This window comes from Cajanus cajan, chromosome 4 (genome assembly GCF_000230855.2).
Source record: "Cajanus cajan strain Asha chromosome 4, NIPB_CcT2T_4, whole genome shotgun sequence".
In the NCBI taxonomy this organism is placed as follows: domain Eukaryota; kingdom Viridiplantae; phylum Streptophyta; class Magnoliopsida; order Fabales; family Fabaceae; genus Cajanus; species Cajanus cajan.
In genome coordinates this window covers 9,894,967-9,917,768 of record NC_138520.1, presented here as the reverse complement: position 1 = coordinate 9,917,768, position 22,802 = coordinate 9,894,967, and the positions used below count along the sequence as shown (strand labels likewise).

The window sequence follows — 22,802 nt, the reverse complement described above, 5'->3', positions numbered from 1 at the left end:
GATGAGTCAGATGAGTGTCGTTATGGGCTGAACCACCACAGTTGATGGACTAAGAAAAATAATGTAGCCCATAGCGACACTCTGTAAAGAAAAAAAAATGAAAAATTATTGCAACTATGGGCCATAGCGCCCCAAGTTTTTTTTATTATTTTTTTCATTTTTAAAATATTTTCACATTATATTACTAAATTTTTAAAAATTATATTTTTTCTTATTTCAATTATTTTTTTCGCTTTTATCCGAATTTTTTTTTATAAATTTTAAAAAAAATTTATATTTATAAAATAATACTTATATTTTTAAAATTGGCGCTATGGGCCATAGCGCCTCAGTGGAGCTATGGGCCATAGCGCCCCAGTTTTTTTTTTTTTTTTTTTTTATAAATATTTTCACATTATATTACTAAATTTTTACAAATTATATTTTTTCTTATTTCAATTCTTTTTTTCGCTTTTATACGAAATTTTTTTATAAATTTTTAAACAAATTTTATATTTATAAAATAATACATATATTTTTAAAACTGGCGCTATGGGCCATAGCGCCCCAGTGGAGCTATGGGCCATAGCGCCCCAGTTTTTTTTTTTTTTCGTTTTTAAAATATTTTCACATTATATTACTAAATTTTTAAAAATTATATTTTTTCTTATTTCAATTCTTTTTTTCGCTTTTATCCGAATTTTTTTAATAAATTTTTAAACAAATTTTATATTTATAAAATAATACTTATATTTTTAAAACTGGCGCTATGGGTCATAGCGCCCCAGTAGAGCTATGGGCCATAGCGCCCCAGTTTTTTTTTTTTTCGTTTTTAAAATATTTTCACATTATATTACTAAATTTTTACAAATTATATTTTTTCTTATTTCAATTTTTTTTTCGCTTTTATACGAAATTTTTTTTATAAATTTTTAAACAAATTTTTTATTTATAAAATAATACATATATTTTTAAAACTGGCGCTATGGGCCATAGCGCCCCAGTGGAGCTATGGGCCATAGCGCCCCAGTTTTTTTTTTCGTTTTTAAAATATTTTCACATTATATTACTAAATTTTTACAAATTATATTTTTTCTTATTTCAATTCTTTTTTTCGCTTTTATCCGAAATTTTCTTATAAATTTTTAAACAAATTTTATATTTATAAAATAATACATATATTTTTAAAACTGGCGCTATGGGCCATAGCGCCCCAGTGGAGCTATGGGCCATAGTGCCCCAGTTTTTTTTTATAAATATTTTCACATTATATTACTAAATTTTTAAAAATTATATTTTTTCTTATTTCAAATATTTTTTTTGCTTTTATTCGAAATTTTTTTATAAATTATTTAACAAATTTTATATTAAAAAAAAATTAAAAATATTTTAAAAAAAGGCTCCATGGCCCATAGCGACTTCAATTTTTTTAAAATTTTATTAAATAATTTATGTAGATGTCGCTATAGGGGATGGAGACTCTTGTAGTATATATCCCCCCTCCGTTTTGGTAAATCACATCGATATCTGAAGTGCAATTGTTGTTTTTGTTACTGTATTTGTTATTTATCCACTAAGTCAGTCTGGTTGGTTCTTTGTTCCAGTTAATTTGAGTTTTAGATTCTTATTTATGATTGAAATTTTTTGTAGTTTAAATAAGTTCTATGTATTTGTACTAATATTTTAATTTTTCTGCAGATATTATGGATCAAATTATAGCTTATATTTACATTGGAAGGATGTATGAAAGTCCAGAAGGTGTAACATTTGATGGACCAAAAAAAGGGATGTATATTAAACGAGGTTTAACTTTGGATATATTAAAGAGAAGGATTCACAACAAATTTCATCTTAAGTCAAATGAAGTTATATTATCTGTAACTTACAGATTTGTTGTTTCACAGCATGATGAGAACAGATATTCTTCATTGGAATTGAGTGACGATGATGATGTACAATGCATGATAGAAGCTTTTATGAGTCAGAATGTGATGCCAATAATGGAATTACATGCTGAAATAGGTAACTCAGAATCTTCAACAATTTCATTAGAAAATTTGTCAATTCAACGATCACCAGTGATGACAAGAGACGAAGACGAAGATGACGAAGATGATGAAGACTATCATGTTTCATTGTCATATGAAAGCATTGATGAATCAAATGAAGATGAAATAGATAATTGTGAAGCATCTGATAGTGACGTGGAGTCAGATGCTATTGTTCAAAGTCCAATGGTTGAACCAATTTCAATGTATCCATCTACTGAAGGTAACTTTTGAAAATTAAATTTGTCAATAATTTATGTTACTGTATTAATAAATTTAGTTTAAATTTTATTTGTCAATAATTTGTGTTATTCGTTTAAAAAATTTAGTTTAAATTTACATTATTTAATTTTATATATTTACTATGATTAAATTAGGTGAAAGTCAATTTTGGGGTAATTTACCTCACTACACTAATATCAATTGGAGTCATCTAGATGAAGAAGAAATCCCAGGGATGGATGTGGCTAATAATTGGTCTATTGGCCAAGATTTATATGTTGGATTGGAGTTTGAGAATAAAGATGCAGTAAAAAATGCAGTAAAGCAAAATGCAATGAGAATGCATCAGAGTTTTTATGTGGTTGAATCGAAAAAGACAAAGTGGGTTGTTAGATGTCCAAATGCACATGATGGATGTGGATGGTACATGAGAGCTATTGAGTCAAAGAAACCTGACAAGTGGAAAGTGACTCAATGGGGTGGACGTCATACATGTTTGAACATGTCTTTGTCACAAGATCATAATAAGTTAGATTCTGAGCTAATTGCATCATTTATACAAGGTAAGTTCTGCAACTGCAACTTATAATATTATATTAATAATAATTTATATCACTGATTTTGAATATTTAATATGTAGGAATGGTTAACCAAGATCCAGCAATCAAGATTAGCCTTATCCAAAAGAGAATAACATCTCAAACTGGGTTTAAGATATCTTATAGGAAGGCTTGGATGGCTAAACAAAAAGCAATTGTTAAAATATTTGGTGATTGGGAAGAATCTTATGCTTTTTTACCCCGGTGGCTTAAATACATGAAGGAAATTGCGCCTGGATCCTTTTATGATCTGTGTCATGATGAGTTTTTCGTTGGTAATCGTTGTGATCGTGGTTACCGTCAACTTAACAGGTTATTTTGGACATTCAAGCCGTGTTGTGATGCATTTGATTATTGTAAACCCCTGATACAAGTTGATGGCACTCATTTGTATGGCAAGTATCGAGGCACATTGCTCATTGCCACAACACAGGATGGTAATAACAATGTTCTTCCTCTAGCATTTGCTGTGGTGGAAGGAGAAACATTACTTGCGTGGTCGTGGTTTTTGGCTCATTTGCGGCTACATGTTACAAATAAACAAGGAATATGCTTAATTTCTGATCGACATCGTAACATTAAATCGACCATTGACAACGAGGCACTTGGTTGGAGACCGCCAAATGCATATCACAAGTACTGCATTAGGCACATTGCAAGTAATTTTAATACTCGATTCAAGGATGCCAAACTAAAACAACAATTTGTGAAGTTAGGTAAGGAAAATTATTTTCAAATTATTCGTAATTTCATTATTCTAATTGTGCATCATTCATAATTTGTATGCAGGGTATACACCATGTAAACACATTTTTTATTGTAATCTGGAAAAGTTTTGTCAATCTAGCCCTGATGTTCAAAGGTGGATAGGAGGAGTATCAAAAGAAAAGTGGAGCATGGCATACGATGCAGATGGTCGGAGATACGGTCACATGACAACAAATTTGTCTGAATGTGTTAATAAAGTTTGAAAGGACTGTAGAAATCTGCCTATCACTGCATTAGTGCGATCGACTTATACCAGGTGCGCTGAGTATTTCAGTACTCGTGGTAGTCGTGCTTTATCTGAAGTTTCATCAGGGAAAGTTTTCGTTTCTAAATTGGTTGAGGCTTTGCAAAAAAATCAAGAAGAGGCTTGTTCCCACCAAGTTTGTAGATATGACATTCAAGCTTCAAAATTTGAGGTTGAAGAGGCATTTGATCCAGTAAGACAAACAGGGGGAAAGAAATGGGTAGTTAATCTAAACGAACGATACTGTCAATGCGAAAAGTTTACAGCATTTCACTATCCTTGTTCTCATGTTATAGCTGCATGTGGTGTCGTTAGCATTGATTACTACCAGTTTATAGATCCAATTTATACAACTGATTATGTTTTAAGAGCCTATTCTAGTCTTTGGGAACCAATCGGAAATGAAGACTTAATCCCTCCAAGTGATGAAGACTGGATACTTGTCCCAGATCCAACATTTGTGCGTGGGAAAGGCCGACCAAAATCAACCAGAATTAGAAACGAAATGGACTGGGTTGAAACCTCACAACGACGACAAAAATGTGGTATATGTAAACAAGAAGGTCACAACAAGCACAATTGTCCGAGAATATGTAACCGTGATGATTAGTGTATAATTTTTTTCCATGATTGCAATTTTATGAAAGTTAATGAAATAGTTCATAAATATACAATGTCTAATCCTCATCCTCCTCATCCTCCTCATCTTCCTCATCATGATGACCTACACCTCTAACAGTACTAGGAGTGAGAATGCATCGTCGTCGTCTCTCTCTTGCTGCCCTTAGAGGATTTCGACGAACATGTTGCTGTTGTGGCTCCGATGGTGGATGACTAGCCTCCGCTGAAAACTGTGGTCGCAAATCAACCCCTGTTACATCAAATTTAAAAGACATATTTACATTATTAATAATTAAAAAAAGAATAAAATAATGGACAAATTAATTAAATATTATATTACCTGATGTATAAGCATGACTGATATAAGCATCATCATATGGAATATGATAAGGGGCTTGCTGACTCTGCTGTGTGTCATCCTGTGTCGCACTTGGTTGTGGCGTTGCAAAAGGAGAATGTCCAAATATGGCCATCATTTCTGATGAGATGAAGGGCTCGGGTGATGCTGGGGGCGTATCCTCTAAACCAAGTGACTGACAAATATCTGTCGTGGTCATCAGAACCGATGTCTCGAAACTTGGTGAGCATGGTGGATGGTACCAATATGTAGTCTGGGATAGGGAAGGATATGTGAGATCCTGTGAAGGAACATAATACATCCCTTCCGGTCTGTCTGGCACTGCAGGGTATGTATGCTCCATAGCCTCAACTGACGTTCTTCGTCGTGATAATCCTGCAGCCTCCCTAGAGTATGGAGGAACATTGAATGTCTCCATTTCATATGACTCAGAAGGAGGGGGTGCTTCCTCAACTGGCTCAACGACATGTGCTAGATAGTCATCAGAAATCGATAATAATCGATTAATTTGCTCTGTGACTGCCTCCACCGAAAACTCTTCTCTACCAACAGGGGAAGTCAAGTATGCCAAACACTCAGCTACATCTCCCTACATATACAACAAATGTCATAAATAATTAAGAACTTTATATTTAGACAAAATAGTGTATTAAAATATAATTACTAAAGTGCACATACCATAATTGACTCTTTAACTTCATCTGGATCAATGTGCAGCTTCCCTTTCCTCCGGTACCTTCTCATGTATTCTGAATTCGGACCTAATAGTCCGACCTGTGGAGGAGTAGGTGTGAAGTGATATGCATATCGATGACCTCAATGCTCTAATGCTGGACTTAATATTGTAGCCCAGTCATCTTCAACCTTACTGCGTAAGGTCAATGCATGCACATTTGTAGGAGTCATTGGAGGATTTGGAATTGGTTGTTGGCAACCAAATTGCCTCATCACCCTATCCGGCTGATGCCATTCACAAATACAGAGACAAAGTAAGGGGATTAGAGAACCCCAAATCTGCATCCCCTGTGTGCAGTCACCGGGCATCTGTTCAACAGGGGGATATGGTTGCCAAATAATCTGTAAAATATAATTTTTAATTAGTAAATATTAAAATACAAATAATTTACATAAATTTTTTTTAAAACTACAAAACGTTAATTACTTACAGATTTCCTAGTAGTACGATCAAAGTATTTGCGATAAAATTTTATATCATCGCTCATACTTATTTTGGTCGCTGTGTTTGACCACCTGAAAAAACAAATTGTAAACAATTAAATAATGTTTAATTAACTGATTAATTGTCAAAATGTAAAGTTTGAAATTTTGTCGTACCTTAAACCAATTGGACTGCCCGGAGGAATAGGTGGCAATGGTGAAGACATCATGGTTGGGAATCGTTTCCATGCCCATAACTGTAATAAAAGGGTAAATCCACCGCAGGTTGGGGTTTTGTAATCGGTTGAGGTGCATAAATTCCAATACAAATATCCAAGCACAGCTGCACCCCATGCATAAGTCCTACTAATATCAAGGTCGCGCAAAAACACCAACCACCGTAAGGACACATACGACGAAGATCTATCGGGAACAAGCACTCCTCCTAGATAACGTAATATTCAGGCTCTAGCATAACGAGCCAACACATGTACATCATCTATGTCATCAGCATTGTCCCCAAAGTTTGCTGACAACCAAGATAGCTTCACGCGATGTCCTCTAATTTCAGATTGCGGTGGAACAACCCCTAACAACTCCTCAGCTGCATAATTTCAAACAAAAAATTTAACTATTATTAATATAAAAAAAATATACTATAAATTTACAAATAAGTTAAAGTGAAGTTATAATTACCCAATCCGAATATATTTGGAATGCCTCGAGATAATACCGGTTCACCGTCAACCGGAAGACCAACAAGCATGCCAACGTCTTGAAGAGTAATTGTGCACTCTCCGAATGGCATGTGAAATGTGTGTGTCTCTGGTCTCCATCGCTCTACCAAAGCCGTTAGCAAACCAGGACTAACTTTAATATAATTAAGATGCGCTATCCATTCGAAACCAGCTTGATCTAGTAACAGAATTATTTGCTGTGGAACTCCCGCAATTCCAGTGCGCGTGGGAGCAGCACGTCGTGCTATTAGTCTCCTGTCTTCTTCTCTGTTCCAAACATGTTGTGACACATGTATATTTTGCAATGATAATAAATCATCGTCGACGGGTTCACATGTGACACACATACCCCTAGAAGATGATGATGATGCCATCTATAACAAAATCTAATTAAATTAATTATTTTTGAACACATAATTTATTTTTTAAATTTAATTAACATGATATAATCTATACGAAAATAACACACTAACAACCTTAAAAAATATATCTATGTACATCAATAAATTACACATAATGAAAATATATAATTTTAAAATAAATCACAATAATTAATAAATAAAATAAACCAACAATAATTACCTTAGATGAGAAAAAAAATACCTGAGATGAGGAAATACAGCAACAAATCCAAATAAACCAACAATAATCTAAAAAAAATAAAAAAAAATAACAGTTATAACAAATGTAAAATAAATATTATATTTAATTAAATTTTACTAGCAGATTTAATAAATTTAATTTCCAAAAAATTAATTTATTTTTTTTACAATATTTTATTTTATAAACATTATTTTTTCACTACAAACAGATAAATAAAATAATTTAAAATTATTTTATTTTTCAAAATTAAATAATATAACACATAATTTAAATAACTAATTATAATCAGAATCCAAATAAATAACACAGAATCCAAATAAATAATTTATATATGAATTAAATTTATTAATTCAAATTAACTAATTATAATCAGAAAAAATTACACAGAATCAAAATAAATAATTTTAAATAACAGTTATAACAGTTATAAATAACTTAAAATAAATATTATATTTAATTAATTTTTGCTGGCAGATTTAATAAAATTAATTTCATAATTCAAATAAACCAATTATAATCAGAAAAAATTAATTATATTATCAATTATAAAATAAATATGATTAATAAATAAAATTAAATGGCAGATTTAATAAAATTATTTTACGAATAATTGTATTTTTATTTTTTTAAATGATTTATTTTATAAACAATATTTTTTCACTACAAATTAATTTGCAATTAACTCGGATTATTTATAATATTAATTTACATATATTTTTTTTACTTTTTTTATTTTATAAAAATAACTAATATAACAGATAAATAAATTAATTTAAAAATAAATAAAATTTCAAAATTAAATAAGATAACAGATAAATAAAATAATGTAACAGATAATTAATATTGCATAAATAACACAGAATCCAAATAAATAATTTTAATATAAAATAATTTTTTTAATTCAAATAAGCCAATTATAATCAGAAAAATTAAATAAATTATCAGTTAAAACCAACTTAAAACAAATATGATTAAACAGAAACAAAATACAGAATTAAAAAATAAATAACAATTATTAACTAAATAAAATATGCAATCTTAAATACCCTCTAGCGACTTTTAAATATTATAAAAAATATATATAACCTGAAAATAAAATTTACCTCAAATGAAGAAACTCACGAGCAGCAATCCAAATAAATAAATACCTAATTAAAACGTAAAAATTATTATTAACCTAAACGTAAAATAAATAACAAATATTTAATAAAATAAAATTATAAAAACTAAAAAATAAAGAAGAGAAGAGAAACTTACCGGAAGAGGAAGCCAAAGTGAAAGTGAAAGTGGGGGAGGGGACCATCTCGGTCATTTTATAACTGTAAAAATGTAATTTTTAACCCAAAATGCCACGTGTCAGCTTGTCATTGGTCACGCCTGTGGTTAAACTGACACGTGGCAACCAGCAGATGGTGATTCAAAGCGGCGCTATGGCCCAGAGCGCCTCAGAGGAGCTATGGCCCATAGCGTCCCAGTTTTTTTTATTTTTTTTTCGTTTGTAAATTATTTTCAGATTATATTACTTAATTTTAAAATTTATATTTTTAAAAATTTCAATTCTTTTTTTCGCTTTTATCCGAAATTTTTTTATAATTTATTTATCAAATTTTATATTTAAAAAATATTAGATATAATTTGAAACAGGCGCTATGGGCCATAGCGCCTCAGTGGAGCTATGGGCCATAGCGCCTCAGTGGAGCTATGGGCCATAGCGCCCCACATTTTTATTTTAAATTATTATTTTATACTTTAATTATTATTTTTGAAGAAAATTTATTTTTTATTTTTTTTATATTACGTTATTTTTATTCGTTTTTTCTTCACATAATTTTTTCTATTTTTAAATTTATAATAATATATTTTTTATATTATTTATATAAATGTGATGTTATAGGCTATAGCGACTTCAGTTTTAGCCGAATTGAGTCGCTATAGGCTATAACGATTCCTTAAAGGTCTCCACCAGCTACAACGACTCTACTAATATGGCGTTCATGGCTTATAATCAGACCCAAAATTGCCACGTGTCATGGGTGTCGCTATGGGCCATAGCGACACCCAAGAAAACAGCCCCAAAGGTATAACATGTTTCAAAACAACCCCATTTTGGTAAATAGTTTGTAAAACTACACCAAATTAGTCGTTTGAGTTGATTTACGAGTCATTACCAAAAAAAAAAAAAAATTTCTAAGCGTAGTAATTACTGCAGTAAAAAAGTAGTAAATAATTAAGGTCTCCATCAACCAAAACACGTTAAAGAAATCCATTGGCTGGGTAGAAACATGCAGGCTCCAGAGACTTCTAAATAGCTGGATTTTTTAACTTATTTTTCTAATAAATATTATTGCTTCTTCAATTTTTTTTTTATGAAGACCAATTTTTTTTTTTGAAAAAAAGTTATTTTGTTCATTTGTTCTTACTCTCTTAGTTTTAAAAAATAATTCATAACTGATATGGGAAAAAAAGAAAAAGAAAATTGACCTAATATCTCTTAAAAAAATAATTAATCACCTTTACCTAATTAATTTCTTCTCCCAACTATATTATTTTCTATTTTCACTTGAAAGATTTGAATTCGAAATCTCACCTAAAAAAGTGTTAGTTCAACTTTATTCAAAATGTAATAATTAAAATATTATAATCTCATTATATCTTTAAACATTCATTAGTTTTTTATTGGACTAAATTATTTTCCGCTCTTATTAAAGATATCTAAATTACACTCCATATCTTTGTTATTTTAAAATATACATTCATTTCTCTGGGGCATAAATTATATTTCTGGTCCTTTTTAATATAAACAAATCTTTTAACAAAGATGAATAATTATAAAAGTGTCTTTTAATAACAAGAAATATTAACAACAAATTCTATTACAATTTTTGTAATACGAGAGAGGTGCGTTAAATATGAGATAGGATCCACATTTTATTTTATTATTTTAATAAATTTTGATTAAGGAAAAATAATGTCTTAAAAAATGTGTTCTTATTAATTTTTAATAATATCTATTTTCTTTTTACAATTATGAGAAGGCTGAAAAAAACACTCTCTTTCATTAATTAAAAATTATGTTACGATTACTAGTATTGCCCTTACAAATATGGGTGTCATTACCAACTAATTTTAACCATTAACTAATTATCGATTTTAGTATTTTAAAGACATAATGAAGTTTTAAACACCTTCAAAATTAAATGTTAATCATGTCAAGAATTATTGCAATAAATTTTCAAAATTATTTATATAAAAACGGAGTCAAGAAAAATATTTATTTTAATATAGAAAAGTGGGTGTAGTATAAGCATCTTTCAAGTGAGAAAAATATAATCTATCCTTTTTATTAATCATTATTAACTCTGTTTTAATTTTTATGAAGCAAGCATAGAAAATGAATTTTTTAGCCAAGCTATCTTTTTCAAGTACCAAAAAGAGGTAGCATACATATCTTTTTACGAAATATTCTCAACCCTAAAGTGGTTTGTTAACAAATAACAATCACATGATTTAACCATCACACACTAGTTAGCAAGCATTTGTTTAGGACATCGATCCAATGTAAAATGATGCGTGTGGTTCCTTCCTTTTCCTTCAAGATCTTGCATCGTTTGCTGACGTGGATTTGTCAACTTTTCAGATGAAACTCTTCCTTGGAAGGTTCATTGATCCTACCATTGACACATTAATGGAGGATAGGAGTTGGTAAGAGAGAGAGATAGGAACCAAAAGGGAAAAAAAACAGCAGAGACATAAATTGTGGGGGACCATGTCATAAAGTTGGAGTGAGAGAAAGCAAAGCCTTGCCCCTATCTGAAAGTAACACCTTACGTTACTGAACTCTGAGCCAAAACTAACTTCAGCTAATTTTCCACTCATAATTATAAGAAAAGTACAAAACTAGCTTCTTCAACCAAATCTACTAGATAGTAGACACCACATGCTGAGGTTAAAGGTTAAAGAATCATATCATAGTTAAGAATAAAGGGTTCCCTTATATGCACGAATCTTTCTTTTGCTTTGGGCCCTCCCAGACTAAGAAAATAGAAGGAGAAAAGAAAAAAAACAATTTTCCTTCCAGGGACCTAAACAAATAGAGGAAAATAAAATTGTCAATTCATTTATGACTGTGAATGATGAAATGCCACCTTGTGAGATAGCACAGTGTGAGTTTTGGACTTTTTCATTTGTTTTCATGTTTCAATTCTTATCACTGCCTTGTCTTGGTTAGAGCAGAGAAAAGCTGACCCTTGGGAAATGGTTCGTAGGCTTCAGTATGATTTGGAGACTCACTTCTGAATGTATGGTTGGAAAAACTTTGGATTTTGTTCAATTGGGTAGCCTGTGCTATTTCTGAAGGCATAAAAGCTTTTGTTTTCTTCCCATTTTTTTTTATTTTAAATTTGTTTTCTTCCCTCTTCCTCACTTTTCTTTTTTCAAAAATTTTGGTTTTGGTTAGCACTCATTGATTTGTACGTTCTATAGCTGGTGAAGCTTTTCTGTATAGAGATGTGGCTAAACTTTTCTCAAGTGGTTGGTACTTTGTTGATTTTGCATGAAACAATATTTTTTGTGAGAATTTGGCAATGGATTAACTTCAAATTTTGAGTTCATGCATCCAATAGATAGCAATATTTGGTTTTTTTTTAATTCAGTAGATTCTTTCATTCTTTTAATTTTTTAATGTCTGTTTAAATTAACATGACTTCTTGTAATTGCAGGGCTTATGCATGTCCCCCCCAAACTTCAATTTTGAGGGAATTTCAATCTTTTTGAGAATATAACCAAAACTCGCTTATTCACTGCATGACTTGGTGCTAATGGCAAGTAGACAGCATCCCTCAGTGTTTCTGGTGTTGGTTACAATTTTAGTTTCGATCCATTACTCAGAGCAATTGCAATCCTCTCACACTCAGACTCTTCTCAGAATTCAACAGCTATTGAACTTTCCTGCTTCTTTAAGCAAGTGGAACAACAACACAGACTTTTGCAACACAGATTCAAACTCTTCCCTCACTGTAGTGTGCTATGAAGACACCATAACACAGCTGCACATAATAGGTGAAAGAAGGGATTCACCTCTCCCTAGAAATTTCTCAATAAATTCATTTGTCACAACACTAGTAAGGCTTCCCAGTTTGAAAGTCCTCACATTGGTTTCCCTTGGTATGTGGGGTCCTTTGCCTGGTAAGATAGCTCGTTTGTCATCCCTGGAAATAGTGAACATGAGTTCCAATTTTCTCTATGGTTCCCTTCCTCAGGAACTTTCATCACTGTCAAATCTTCAAACACTCATTTTTGATAACAACATGTTGGCTGATAGGCTTCCTGATTGGCTTGATTCACTTCCAGCCTTAACTGTGCTTAGTTTGAAGAATAATTTGTTCAATGGATCTCTACCGAATTCGCTTGGTAGTGTGGACAATTTGAGAATTCTTTCACTTTCTCACAATCACTTTTTTGGGTTGGTACCTGATTTGAGCCGTTTGACAAATCTCCAAGTGCTTGAATTGGATGACAATGCTTTTGGACCTCAGTTTCCTCAGCTTGGTAACAAGTTGGTTACACTAGTGCTAAGAAACAATAGTTTCAGGTCAGGTATTCCTGCTGAATTCAGTTCATACTATCAGCTTGAACAGTTGGATATCTCCGCAAATGCATTTGTGGGGCCATTTCAGCCAGGATTGTTGTCACTTCCTTCTATTGCCTATCTGAATATTTCTGGGAACAAATTAACTGGGATGCTTTTTGAGAATCTGTCTTGCAATTCTGAGCTTGATGTAGTCGATTTATCCTCAAATCTTTTGACTGGGAGCTTACCTAGATGTCTAGTGTCAAATTCCAGTGATAGGACTGTCCTGTATGCTAGAAATTGTCTAGACACTGCGAATCAAAATCAGCAGCCACAGCCCTTTTGCCACACTGAAGCCTTAGCTGTGGGAATATTACCTGAGAGAAAGAAGCACAAACAAGTATCTAAGGTAGTTCTTTCCCTTGGCATAGTAGGTGGGACTCTTGGAGGAGTAGCACTTGTTTTGCTAATTTTCTTTATTGTTAGAAGAGGAAATGCCAGAAGCAAAATGAAGAATCCTCCTACAAGATTAATATCAGAGAATGCTGCTTCTGGTTACACCTCTAAGTTACTTTCTGATGCAAGTAACTCTCTCTTCCCTCTCTCAGTCACACACTACCTTGTTCCATTTTATACTTTTCTTCATTCACATGCAGATATTTAGAAAATTGTCAGATATTTGCAAGAGTCTAATGTGTAGCCATCGAAAAATTAAACACTGAAGTTAAATGATCACTAGAGCAAGAAAAATGTTGGATTACCTGTACACATGCTTAAACTCTTATTTAGAGAAAACTTGGTAATTTTGTTTAAATTCTTTGGGTTAGAAGGATCTTGCCTTCTTGGAAATTGGAATAATAAGTTTGCATTCTATCCTAGCTTGCTGCAGTAGTCCTCGGTACCTTGATTGATAAAAGATTAAAAGTTAGTTTTATACATTAAATCTACGTTTAACATAAGTTGAAAAATAAGGATGATAACTGATAAGGAGAAACTAATTTTAACCAACTATTATCTACTAATTTCTTTTTTGCTGAATTATATTCAATAATTGTATATAGGAAACTCATACAGATATAGATATACCTAAACGGAAACAGTTTCCCGCCAGTATATATACAAGGATATCATACTTGTTTGAATTTGATAAAAGAAACAAGTTTATTTGTAGCTGAACAAGTTATAACAATATTTCTTTATCAATGAAGTCCACAAATGATTGGAAACTATTTCTGGAGTGGATGATATGAAAGAATAATTAATCATTTATACATTTCTCTGCCTAATTCCATATTAAAGATAGATTGACAATCATGTCTTCTTCCTGCACTTAAAAGGGTATATATCTCAAACAAAGAAGTTGGGAGCAGCTGGCCTGCCAACTTATCGAAGTTTCTCATTGGAAGAGATTGAGGCAGCTACAAACTACTTTGACACAGCTTCTTTAATGGGTGAAGATTCTTATGGGAAGGTATCCTACAATGTCTCAAATTATTTTGCATATAAAATCAAAGGTTTTATTTCCTTCGGACTGAATTCATACAAAATCAAATGTTTTATTGCCTTTCATGGCCAGTTGTACATGATAAAATTAATTTGATCATGCAGTCATGATTCAATTAATTCACTATTGAAGTTGTTACAATAAATTCCAACTTTTATCTCGTTAGTTATAACATTTATGAGATGAGTGTTTCATTCTAAAATAGAGTGTATCTATATGTCTTAGATGTACAGAGGCCAGCTGAAGAATGGTTCAGTTGTTGCTATTCGATGTGTAGAAATGAAAAAGAGATACAGCACTCAAAACTTTGTGCACCACGTAGAGCTGATATCAAAACTCAGGCATCGTCATTTAGTCAGTGCTCTTGGACACTGCTTTGAATGTTCTTTAGATGATTCAAGTGTCAGCAAAGTATTTCTTGTCTTCGAATACGTACCAAACGGCACACTCAGGAGCTGGATCTCTGGTAATTCCTAAAACAGAAGCTTCTTTATCAGGTTGGAGGTAGTAAAACGGTATTATTCTAACAAGAAACAGAAAGGATGAGGAAGTTCACTAGAGGGCGTTCCATTTGTAGTAGTTACAAATTCATTTATCTCCTTCTTAAGTTATCTCTTTAGGCAACTTGCATGAAGTTCTAAATTTGCATTTAAGGATGAGAAAATATCATAATAATTTTTCTTAAATTAGTCATTTAAGTATATGTTGTAATCGAATATTGAGACTGTAATGCTATTTTTTGTTATCCTTCATCCTGATTTGTTATTTTCTGGTTCTTCCCATCACAATTATGGCATTAATGCCTCATATTTTTTGGCAGATGAGAATCCTAAAAATTCCTTAAGTTGGACTCAACGCATAGGAGCTGCAATTGGAGTGGCAAAGGGAATCCAATTTTTGCATACAGGGATTGTCCCTGGTCTATATGCCAACGATCTCAAGATAGAAGATGTTTTATTGGATCAGAATCTTGTTGCGAAAATCAGCAGTTATCACCTGCCTTTGTTATCTAACATGGGAAAGGTATGAAGAAAATAATTATGAAATTTTATGTTTTTTAGGAGGAAAAAAATCATTAGTTAGTTAGTTTTTTTTATTTTCCTTCAAGAAAAATAGGCGTCAGTTGGTACTGATTTGCCTTTGTTAATACTTCCAGGTTAGGCATGGAAATTCTTCCAGTGGATTGAAAAATTCTAGCAAGAATAAAGGGTGAGTAATATAAATTTGATCAGGTTGTGTAACATGCATGAAAAATAGAACTCATCGTATTGTAATTTTGCATACCATATAATAAGAATGAAAATGTCTCTTGTATAAGAATACTTGGGGTATGTATGTATGCAAGCTTGGTTTTAATGAATTCTGCTGTTTTGTAGTGTAAAGCATGAAGATAAGTCTGATATATACGACTTTGGAGTGATACTACTCGAACTCATTCTAGGAAGGAAGATAAAGACATCGACTGATGCAGACGCTTTTAGGGATCTGGTAATAATAGGGACTCTGATTCATTTCCAATGTGGGATTAACAAATCTATAGATGCATATTGCATAAAGTTTTTATTTTAGATGGACATATTATCTCACGTAAAGAGATTAATTAAATGTCAAAAAACTTTCCAACACACCATGCAGGAAAATATGAGACAGGATTAGAGGAAATATGAATGGATAAGATTTTTGGAATAAGCAATGTTCATATCCAATAAAGTTCATGGGGTATTAAAGTAAATGACTAAATGTTCAAGAAATTTTTAGATGGTCTGAAACTATTAGATCTCGACTAATTTCTTCATAATACATAATTGAGTGTTATTATTTATATTTTTATAAATCAAAAAACTTAAACATGTGTCGGATAGAAATTGATTGAAACTATAGACATGTGGTGGTCTTAGACTATCTAATAATTTATCTTAAATAATCCGATTGCAAGATAATATTAGTGTTCATTATCCATATTCAATGACCCTAATTGTGTTAATTGCACCATGACATGAGGCAGTTGCAAGCAAGCTTAGGAGCTGATGAAGAGGGTAGGAGGAGTGTTGTTGATCCAGCAGTTCGCAAGGCATGCTTGGATCAATCATTGAAGACAATGATGGAGATTTGTGTAAGGTGTCTGGTTATAGAGCCAGAAGATAGGCCTTCTATAGAGGATGTTTTGTGGAACTTGCAGTTTGCATCTCAAGTACAAGATGCATGGAGAGGGGATTCTCAAAGTAGTGAAGGGTCACCAGGCTCAGAATCTCGAGGACTTCCCTTCCATTAGTGTCAATCCACAGGTTTTCAACTTTTTTTTTTCTTTGTACATTTCACTATAAGCTTAATAGGTGGTTAATGGTTGAAAGATAGTATAAGTTTTTTATGTTGTAACTCCTTTGCCCAAAATTCTGCTGAGCTTCTAATGAAAAACTATGTTGTCCGAGCTAGCACCATGCATGTATTATGGAAGTTAAGGGTCCTTTTCGGGTGTTGCGAGTTTTTGGTTTTGGTTTTCAAATGTCATTTTTAAAACAGTATGTGATTGGCTAAAATGGTGTTGAATTGGTTTTTAATTCAATTTAAAAATATTTACATTTATTTTAAAATTAACAAAAATTGATTTGTAAATTTGGTTTAGTTTTTTAAAAAATAAACTTAATTGTTTTTTACAATAACTCTTCTTATTGCTATCATCACCACTATTATTGTCATTATCAACACTATTACTGTAACTATTAATATAGGTGTCACAATCATCATTGTATCACTATCACTATTATATATAAGAGACTCTCATTAATCAAGGTCCACAAAATATTAGGATCCCACCACCATTTTCAATATTGATGTTGTCATCACTGAGACACCTTCCTATTTCAAAATATTTTAATATAGTAAAATAAGTATTTATAGATAATGTCTCATTCACACATTATAAAAGGTTTACATCTTACATTTTTCCTCAATCAAACTCAAGTATATAATAATAAAACCAATTTTGAAACAAAAGGAACTAGTCACTAAACAATCTTTACAAGTTCTCAAAGAAAACCGTAGAAAGTATAAATAATAAATAAAGCTCCATATTTACAAAGGTTCTCCATGAACATAAACATAAAATTAACCCTCTAAATCCCGATCTCACACTAATTAGAGATATCCCATCAAAATAAAATACCTGAGCTATATTTGAAAGTGGTGTTTAGCCTAAACCAAAAACACAATATGCAAAGGAGTGACAATGCGCCTCACACATAATAGGGGCACCAAACACATATAAGAAAAATAGCTAGTAATTAAAGCAGACAAATACATCGTGCACATCAAATGCAGACTCAATCACAACTCATTGACACAATCATAACACAAGATTCTGAACCATGAGGATTCATGTTCTTGATTCTATATGCGTGTGGTTACCAATCATACTTCACACAAGGTAACATATGTAACACCCTCACAATTGTAATCCAATAAGTACGTAAGTGAGTGATTCTTTTATAATTTTTTATTGGAATTTAATTGTTGTAAATAAGAATAACATGTGTTTCAAATAATTAAATATCATAAGTAAATTATAATCATTATTTAATAATATTTTGTAATTATAATAGTTAATATTTCAACTCTTTAATATTAGTATTTGATTTTTTTTTTAAATTAAGAAAATATTGTGTTTATAATTACTCATTCCCTCACGTAAATTATATTATCTTGAATTAAATGTAAAATCAAACTAATTTTAGTTTTGTATTTTATTAAAATAGAAATTACTTGTTTAAGTTGTTAATTCTTATAACTACTATTTTGGATAATTAAATTCTATAGCTCTTAATTAAGAGTAATTAGAAGGTAGGAATTTAAATAAAACAAAACTTATTTAAAAGTGGTGTTTTGTGTAATAGATTAAATGCTTTTAAATTATGTTTTAATTTAAAGTTATAATAGTACGAGACAATATACAAATGATTATATAGCTGATGAATTAATTAACACCTAAACAATCACCTAAGCACCCACTAAGCATGGATTGCATGCCATCTTTGCCACCTACTTACCCACTCCTTAAAACCCCACGACCAACCCAAATAAACACCCACCAACTTCTGTTCATTTGATTCTGTCTCACACACGAAACCCATGAGACTGAGATAAGTTTAGGGGTAAACATTTTGTCCATTAATTCACCATGTTTTTGACACCTTCATTCACTCTCCCACTCCAAAATGTCATCACATTTGTTTTTGTTTCTAATGTATTCTCTTTTCACTTGGAAAACCCCACGAGACTTGGAGAGAGTTTGGGACAAGTTTCTCCCATTTTCCAAGTTTTGGATGAAGCATGAGGAGGAACAATAAGGAGTACTCTTTGATTGTATGCAAGCTTGGAAGCCCATCTAGTCACCACACACGACAAAGGAAATTGCACCCAAAACCCATCATTCTTCATTTTTCTATCATTCACTCTCCCTACACAAGCCACATGAGACCTTGAGAGGAAATGACTCTTGTACATTGATTTCCATCTTTACATCCATCACGAACAGGAATTCTCTATCTGATATAAAAATTATACAATTACAAAAATTAACAATAACCTGAGACGTGTGATAGCACTGTCCTTAAGGACTTATCCGCGTGATGCGCAAGTCCCCAGGATATAACAGGTTCTTCCCAATTAATATTTGAGGAAACAGAACTAACAAGTTTTCTTAAGTAAGAATAACCCATGAGACTCGTGATATAATCAAGAAAAGATGTGTGTGGAGATATATCCTCAAAATCTTCTATATGTTATATTTATAAAGAAGAGAAACTGTTTCTCAAAGTCACCTTTGACCAAGTCATAAAATAAAATATATTATCTCTTGAAGACCAAGTCAAGATATAAGATAAGACCTAGTCCAAAAGACCAAGTCAACAAGACTAATTCTAATTAAAATATTTATTTAATAAATCATAATTAATTTAAAATATTTTTCTAATTAAATAAACATATATTAACCTTTTTGAAATATCACTCAAAAATACAACAAATGACAAGAAGTTCTTCTCTCCTTTTTTTTTTTTAAGATTGTTGACCGTGAAGCTTAAGAGAAGGGAGCTTGGTCCATGTAATTGGCTTCACCTCCATCTTCCTCTCTTTGGATAGAGATCAAAATATCAACACTAGGTAAAGGGGATCTTCCTTGTGGACTCAAAATCATGACTGTTCTTGGAGGGTTCATCCATGGAAAGTCTCTTGTAGTATCTCCATTGAACTTGTTTGTGCCATGTATGTTATTTTTGTGGTGCTTGAAGTTTTGTTGTTATCTTCTTATCATGCATGCACTCTTATTTTATTTTTGGCTAGTTGGAATATGTTAGAAATGTTCTAGGACTAGGAGAAGCCTTGCAAAAATTTAGTTTTGACTTTTGGGATAAGGGAATTTTTGAACTTGTACACAAGTAGAAGAAGTGGTAGTGTTAGAATGTGAGTCTCCACTGGACAACCTCCACTTATTGAGTCATATATCAAGATTTAATTGTTGTATACTCTATTTTAAATGAAAGAGGACACATAATGGAATAACTATCATGTTTTACACTTTGTGAGATAAGGTCGTTTTTAGGGTTATCAAGGATGAGAAAAGGGACTGCTCTGTTTTAGTAACTTGGCATGACAATGAATATTTTTCTAAATTCTAGACCTTTGTGAAAACCTTTTTGAAAAAATAAAAATTTCTTAAACCTAGAGAAAAGTAGCTTTATGGGAATGTATGATACTAAATTTTACAAGGTCATTTGCTATTTTTAATAATTAGGTCATTTAGAACTAGGGTTTTTGAATTATTAGTGTTGTTGTTGAAGTTGGCCTAAGAAGCTAAAATTGTTGGGAATTGTAGAAACTAAATTTTTTTCAAAAACTTTACCCTTTTTGTAAAGATAAATGTGTTGGCTTTAAGGTGTAACAAGTCTTGTGCAATTTTAGTTTAGGAAGAGAGAGGAAATTGCAAATATTTGAACTATGTTAAATCTCAATTCAATTTACCATTACTATTTCTAGAATTTTTAGAGATATTTCATCTTCACCTTCGTCATCTTTGTATTTATTTATTTATTTCCTTCAAAGGTTTAGTTTGACATGTAAGATTTGGTTTAGTGATGACTACTCTGAGTCTAACATCTTTTTCTTCTATGTATTTGATCTGAGTAGACCTATGCTTTAGAATTTTGGATATGTATATATAAACCATCTTACTTTTTACTATATTTTTTGTTTATACTTAGGGCTTGTATATATCACTCAACTTAGGAAAAATAATTATATTATGACACTCTTTATTTTATAAATATGTATAGGTGTTGTAATAAAAATATTTCATTTATCTTCTCTTAATCTTTTTTTAAGCAAAAGCTTGAAAACAAGATGTCACTACATTTTCTTTTTCAAAAAATTTTAAATGAAAATATTTCACGTGGTGTTAACATTATAACTAACTTATGGTCTTCTTTTAAAATTCAAGCTTATGTTTTTTTAACTTTGCACGTTTCATTCAAGAAAATGAAACAATCATGTTTAAAAAAATAACAAATCAACTTTAAATATTGATCACATGTAAGTCCAAATTTAGGGTGTCATAACATAGACAATAAAAATGGTCACCACATAATGGGCACTTAACACACGATCTAAGCTCGTTAGAACAAAATCTATCAAAAGCAGTTAAGGTATCACAATTACGCGTGGTTGCCTCCCATTCTACCGTAGCACCTCTATGACAAAAGTAGAAGACCATGGTGACCTTTTCACATAGTCTTGCATCTACCTCCAAACAAAATATGCATGAATGCATGGACTTCAAACACATCACAGATTACACAGGGAATACATAACACACCTTTTACATATATCACATTGTTAGGTCAAGCCTAAACTTCCACCCTACTAGACCTTTATATCTAGACTTCACAAATGACCAAGTACAACTTGAATTTCACACTGCTAAGCCATTGGTTAGGCTTTCTTGTATCACGTATAAGGTTCTCATGGCATGCATAGAACCCACAACACAAGTAACTCTTTGTACAATATCTCACCCACATAACTTTTTCACATATTTGGTTCAATTGCGCATGTCGCTCATCACACAACATATCACACATACTCAACTTGATCACAAACAAAGCTCATAGGCACAAACATCTCAATCTCATAGTTTTAACCCTTAACACTTCTTATTTATATTTCTCAATTATTTCTTTAAACTCTCACATAACAAAATATAAGACTTGGTTTGGTCTTGGTTCTTAACACTCACCATTATAACTCACGATAGCTTTTTTCCTATCTTAAGCTTCTATGACCTTGTGTAGTATAAAAATGATACTTAAAGTTATACCCAAGATATCAAGTTAGGCTTAATTTTATTTGAAATCTAAGATAATTATCTACAAATTCTAAGTTGACCTTGAAATTTGATTTTACCATTTTTTATATTCCAAATTTTCAATATCGTAATAGTTAAGTCTAAATTTGACAACTTGAATTTTTTCACTAATTTAATCATAACTTAAGTTTTAGATCTTCTTTTTAGGTGGTTTTAATGTCATTAGAAAGCTAACAATTAAGGCTACAACTCTTTGTGACCTCAAAATTTAATTCGAACTTCTAAAGGGTGCACGACTATGCACAAAATCAACATGAGTGTATTTCATTCAAAATCAACCATACATGGGCATGCTTCCTTAAGCATGATTGTGGTACCTTTAGCACTGGCCAACATAAGCGTGCTAATCCTTTCTTTTTGTTTTAGCATGATAAACACTTAGTCACATATAAAGCATGTCGATAACGCATCATACACTAATAAATTACTCTAGTTTCAACAATACACATCAATTATAATAAGCCCCTAGTTTAACATGGAAGAACCCTAATCCACACATAAGAACAAAAAAAATGAATCAAACAACCATTAGATCAATATTCAATCATGCACAAACAATTCGTATTACCAACACTTGTTTCAGGGAGTTCACAATCCCTATAGTCATACATCAAAGATCCTATAGAGGTTTGGAGATCGTCTCACTACCCACAATCTTTATAGGCACCCCCTATTTATGAGATAATCTCACCCCTCCTCTTACCTGAAAATTTTTTTCTACTAAAAAGTTCCTAGTAAATCTCTCCTTCCCTTCCACCTTATCCTCTCTTCCTCTCTTTTCCATTTTTCTTCTCTCTATTCTCTAGGTGTTTTTTTACAACTAACTCTAAACTCTTCTCATTCTCTTTCTTTTTATGATGTAGGATTGTCTATCTGACTCTCATCTCTATTCTTATTAATTTTTATAATTAGAGTAATAATGTATCTTCATAAAATTAATATAAGAAAGATAATTCTAAATATAATATATTTATTTAT

General features: G+C 31.5%; 3 protein-coding genes across 5 annotated transcripts; 2 read left to right on the top strand and 1 right to left on the bottom strand.

Annotated features, from left to right (window-relative positions):
* Positions 1 to 1,441: 1,441 nt before the first annotated feature.
* Positions 1,442 to 6,613, top strand: LOC145957018 (uncharacterized). The gene is made up of 2 exons (XM_083073257.1): positions 1,442 to 3,564; positions 3,638 to 6,613. Exons 1-2 carry the CDS (start codon positions 2,892 to 2,894, stop codon positions 3,817 to 3,819), a joined length of 855 nt encoding a protein of 284 aa, XP_082929383.1. The 5' UTR covers positions 1,442 to 2,891; the 3' UTR covers positions 3,820 to 6,613.
* On the bottom strand, positions 5,656 to 7,108 carry LOC145957147 (serine/threonine-protein phosphatase 7 long form homolog). The gene is made up of 5 exons (XM_083073362.1): positions 6,694 to 7,108; positions 6,484 to 6,601; positions 6,175 to 6,420; positions 6,006 to 6,090; positions 5,656 to 5,916 (listed from the first exon to the last, which is right to left on the bottom strand). Exons 1-5 carry the CDS (start codon positions 7,106 to 7,108, stop codon positions 5,656 to 5,658), a joined length of 1,125 nt encoding a protein of 374 aa, XP_082929488.1.
* Positions 7,109 to 11,132: 4,024 nt separating this feature from the next.
* LOC109791132 (putative inactive leucine-rich repeat receptor-like protein kinase At3g03770) lies at positions 11,133 to 16,845 on the top strand. Of its 3 annotated transcripts, none has more exons than XM_020350393.3 (8): positions 11,133 to 11,500; positions 12,056 to 13,490; positions 14,244 to 14,377; positions 14,636 to 14,876; positions 15,231 to 15,433; positions 15,567 to 15,619; positions 15,787 to 15,898; positions 16,416 to 16,845. In XM_020350393.3, exons 2-8 carry the CDS (start codon positions 12,155 to 12,157, stop codon positions 16,680 to 16,682), a joined length of 2,346 nt encoding a protein of 781 aa, XP_020205982.2. In that variant the 5' UTR covers positions 11,133 to 11,500; positions 12,056 to 12,154; the 3' UTR covers positions 16,683 to 16,845. The 3 variants fall into 3 exon arrangements, with proteins under 3 accessions (XP_020205982.2, XP_020205980.2, XP_020205981.2); XM_020350391.3 differs by having other exon boundaries at positions 11,495 to 11,635; XM_020350392.3 differs by lacking the exon at positions 11,133 to 11,500 and adding an exon at positions 11,674 to 11,867.
* Positions 16,846 to 22,802: the final 5,957 nt, after the last annotated feature.

Coding starts and splice junctions, on each gene's coding strand:
- LOC145957018 (XM_083073257.1), top strand. CDS start 2,892: ATGGTTAACCAAGATCCAGCAATCAAGATTAGCCTTATCCAAAAGAGA. Junction 3,565..3,637: donor ACAACAATTTGTGAAGTTAG/GTAAGGAAAATT, acceptor ATTTGTATGCAG/GGTATACACCATGTAAACAC.
- LOC145957147 (XM_083073362.1), bottom strand. CDS start 7,108: ATGGCATCATCATCATCTTCTAGGGGTATGTGTGTCACATGTGAACCC. Junction 6,602..6,693: donor TCCAAATATATTCGGATTGG/GTAATTATAACT, acceptor GAAATTATGCAG/CTGAGGAGTTGTTAGGGGTT. Junction 5,917..6,005: donor ATCGTACTACTAGGAAATCT/GTAAGTAATTAA, acceptor TATATTTTACAG/ATTATTTGGCAACCATATCC.
- LOC109791132 (XM_020350393.3), top strand. CDS start 12,155: ATGGCAAGTAGACAGCATCCCTCAGTGTTTCTGGTGTTGGTTACAATT. Junction 14,877..15,230: donor ACTCAGGAGCTGGATCTCTG/GTAATTCCTAAA, acceptor ATTTTTTGGCAG/ATGAGAATCCTAAAAATTCC. Junction 15,434..15,566: donor TGTTATCTAACATGGGAAAG/GTATGAAGAAAA, acceptor TAATACTTCCAG/GTTAGGCATGGAAATTCTTC.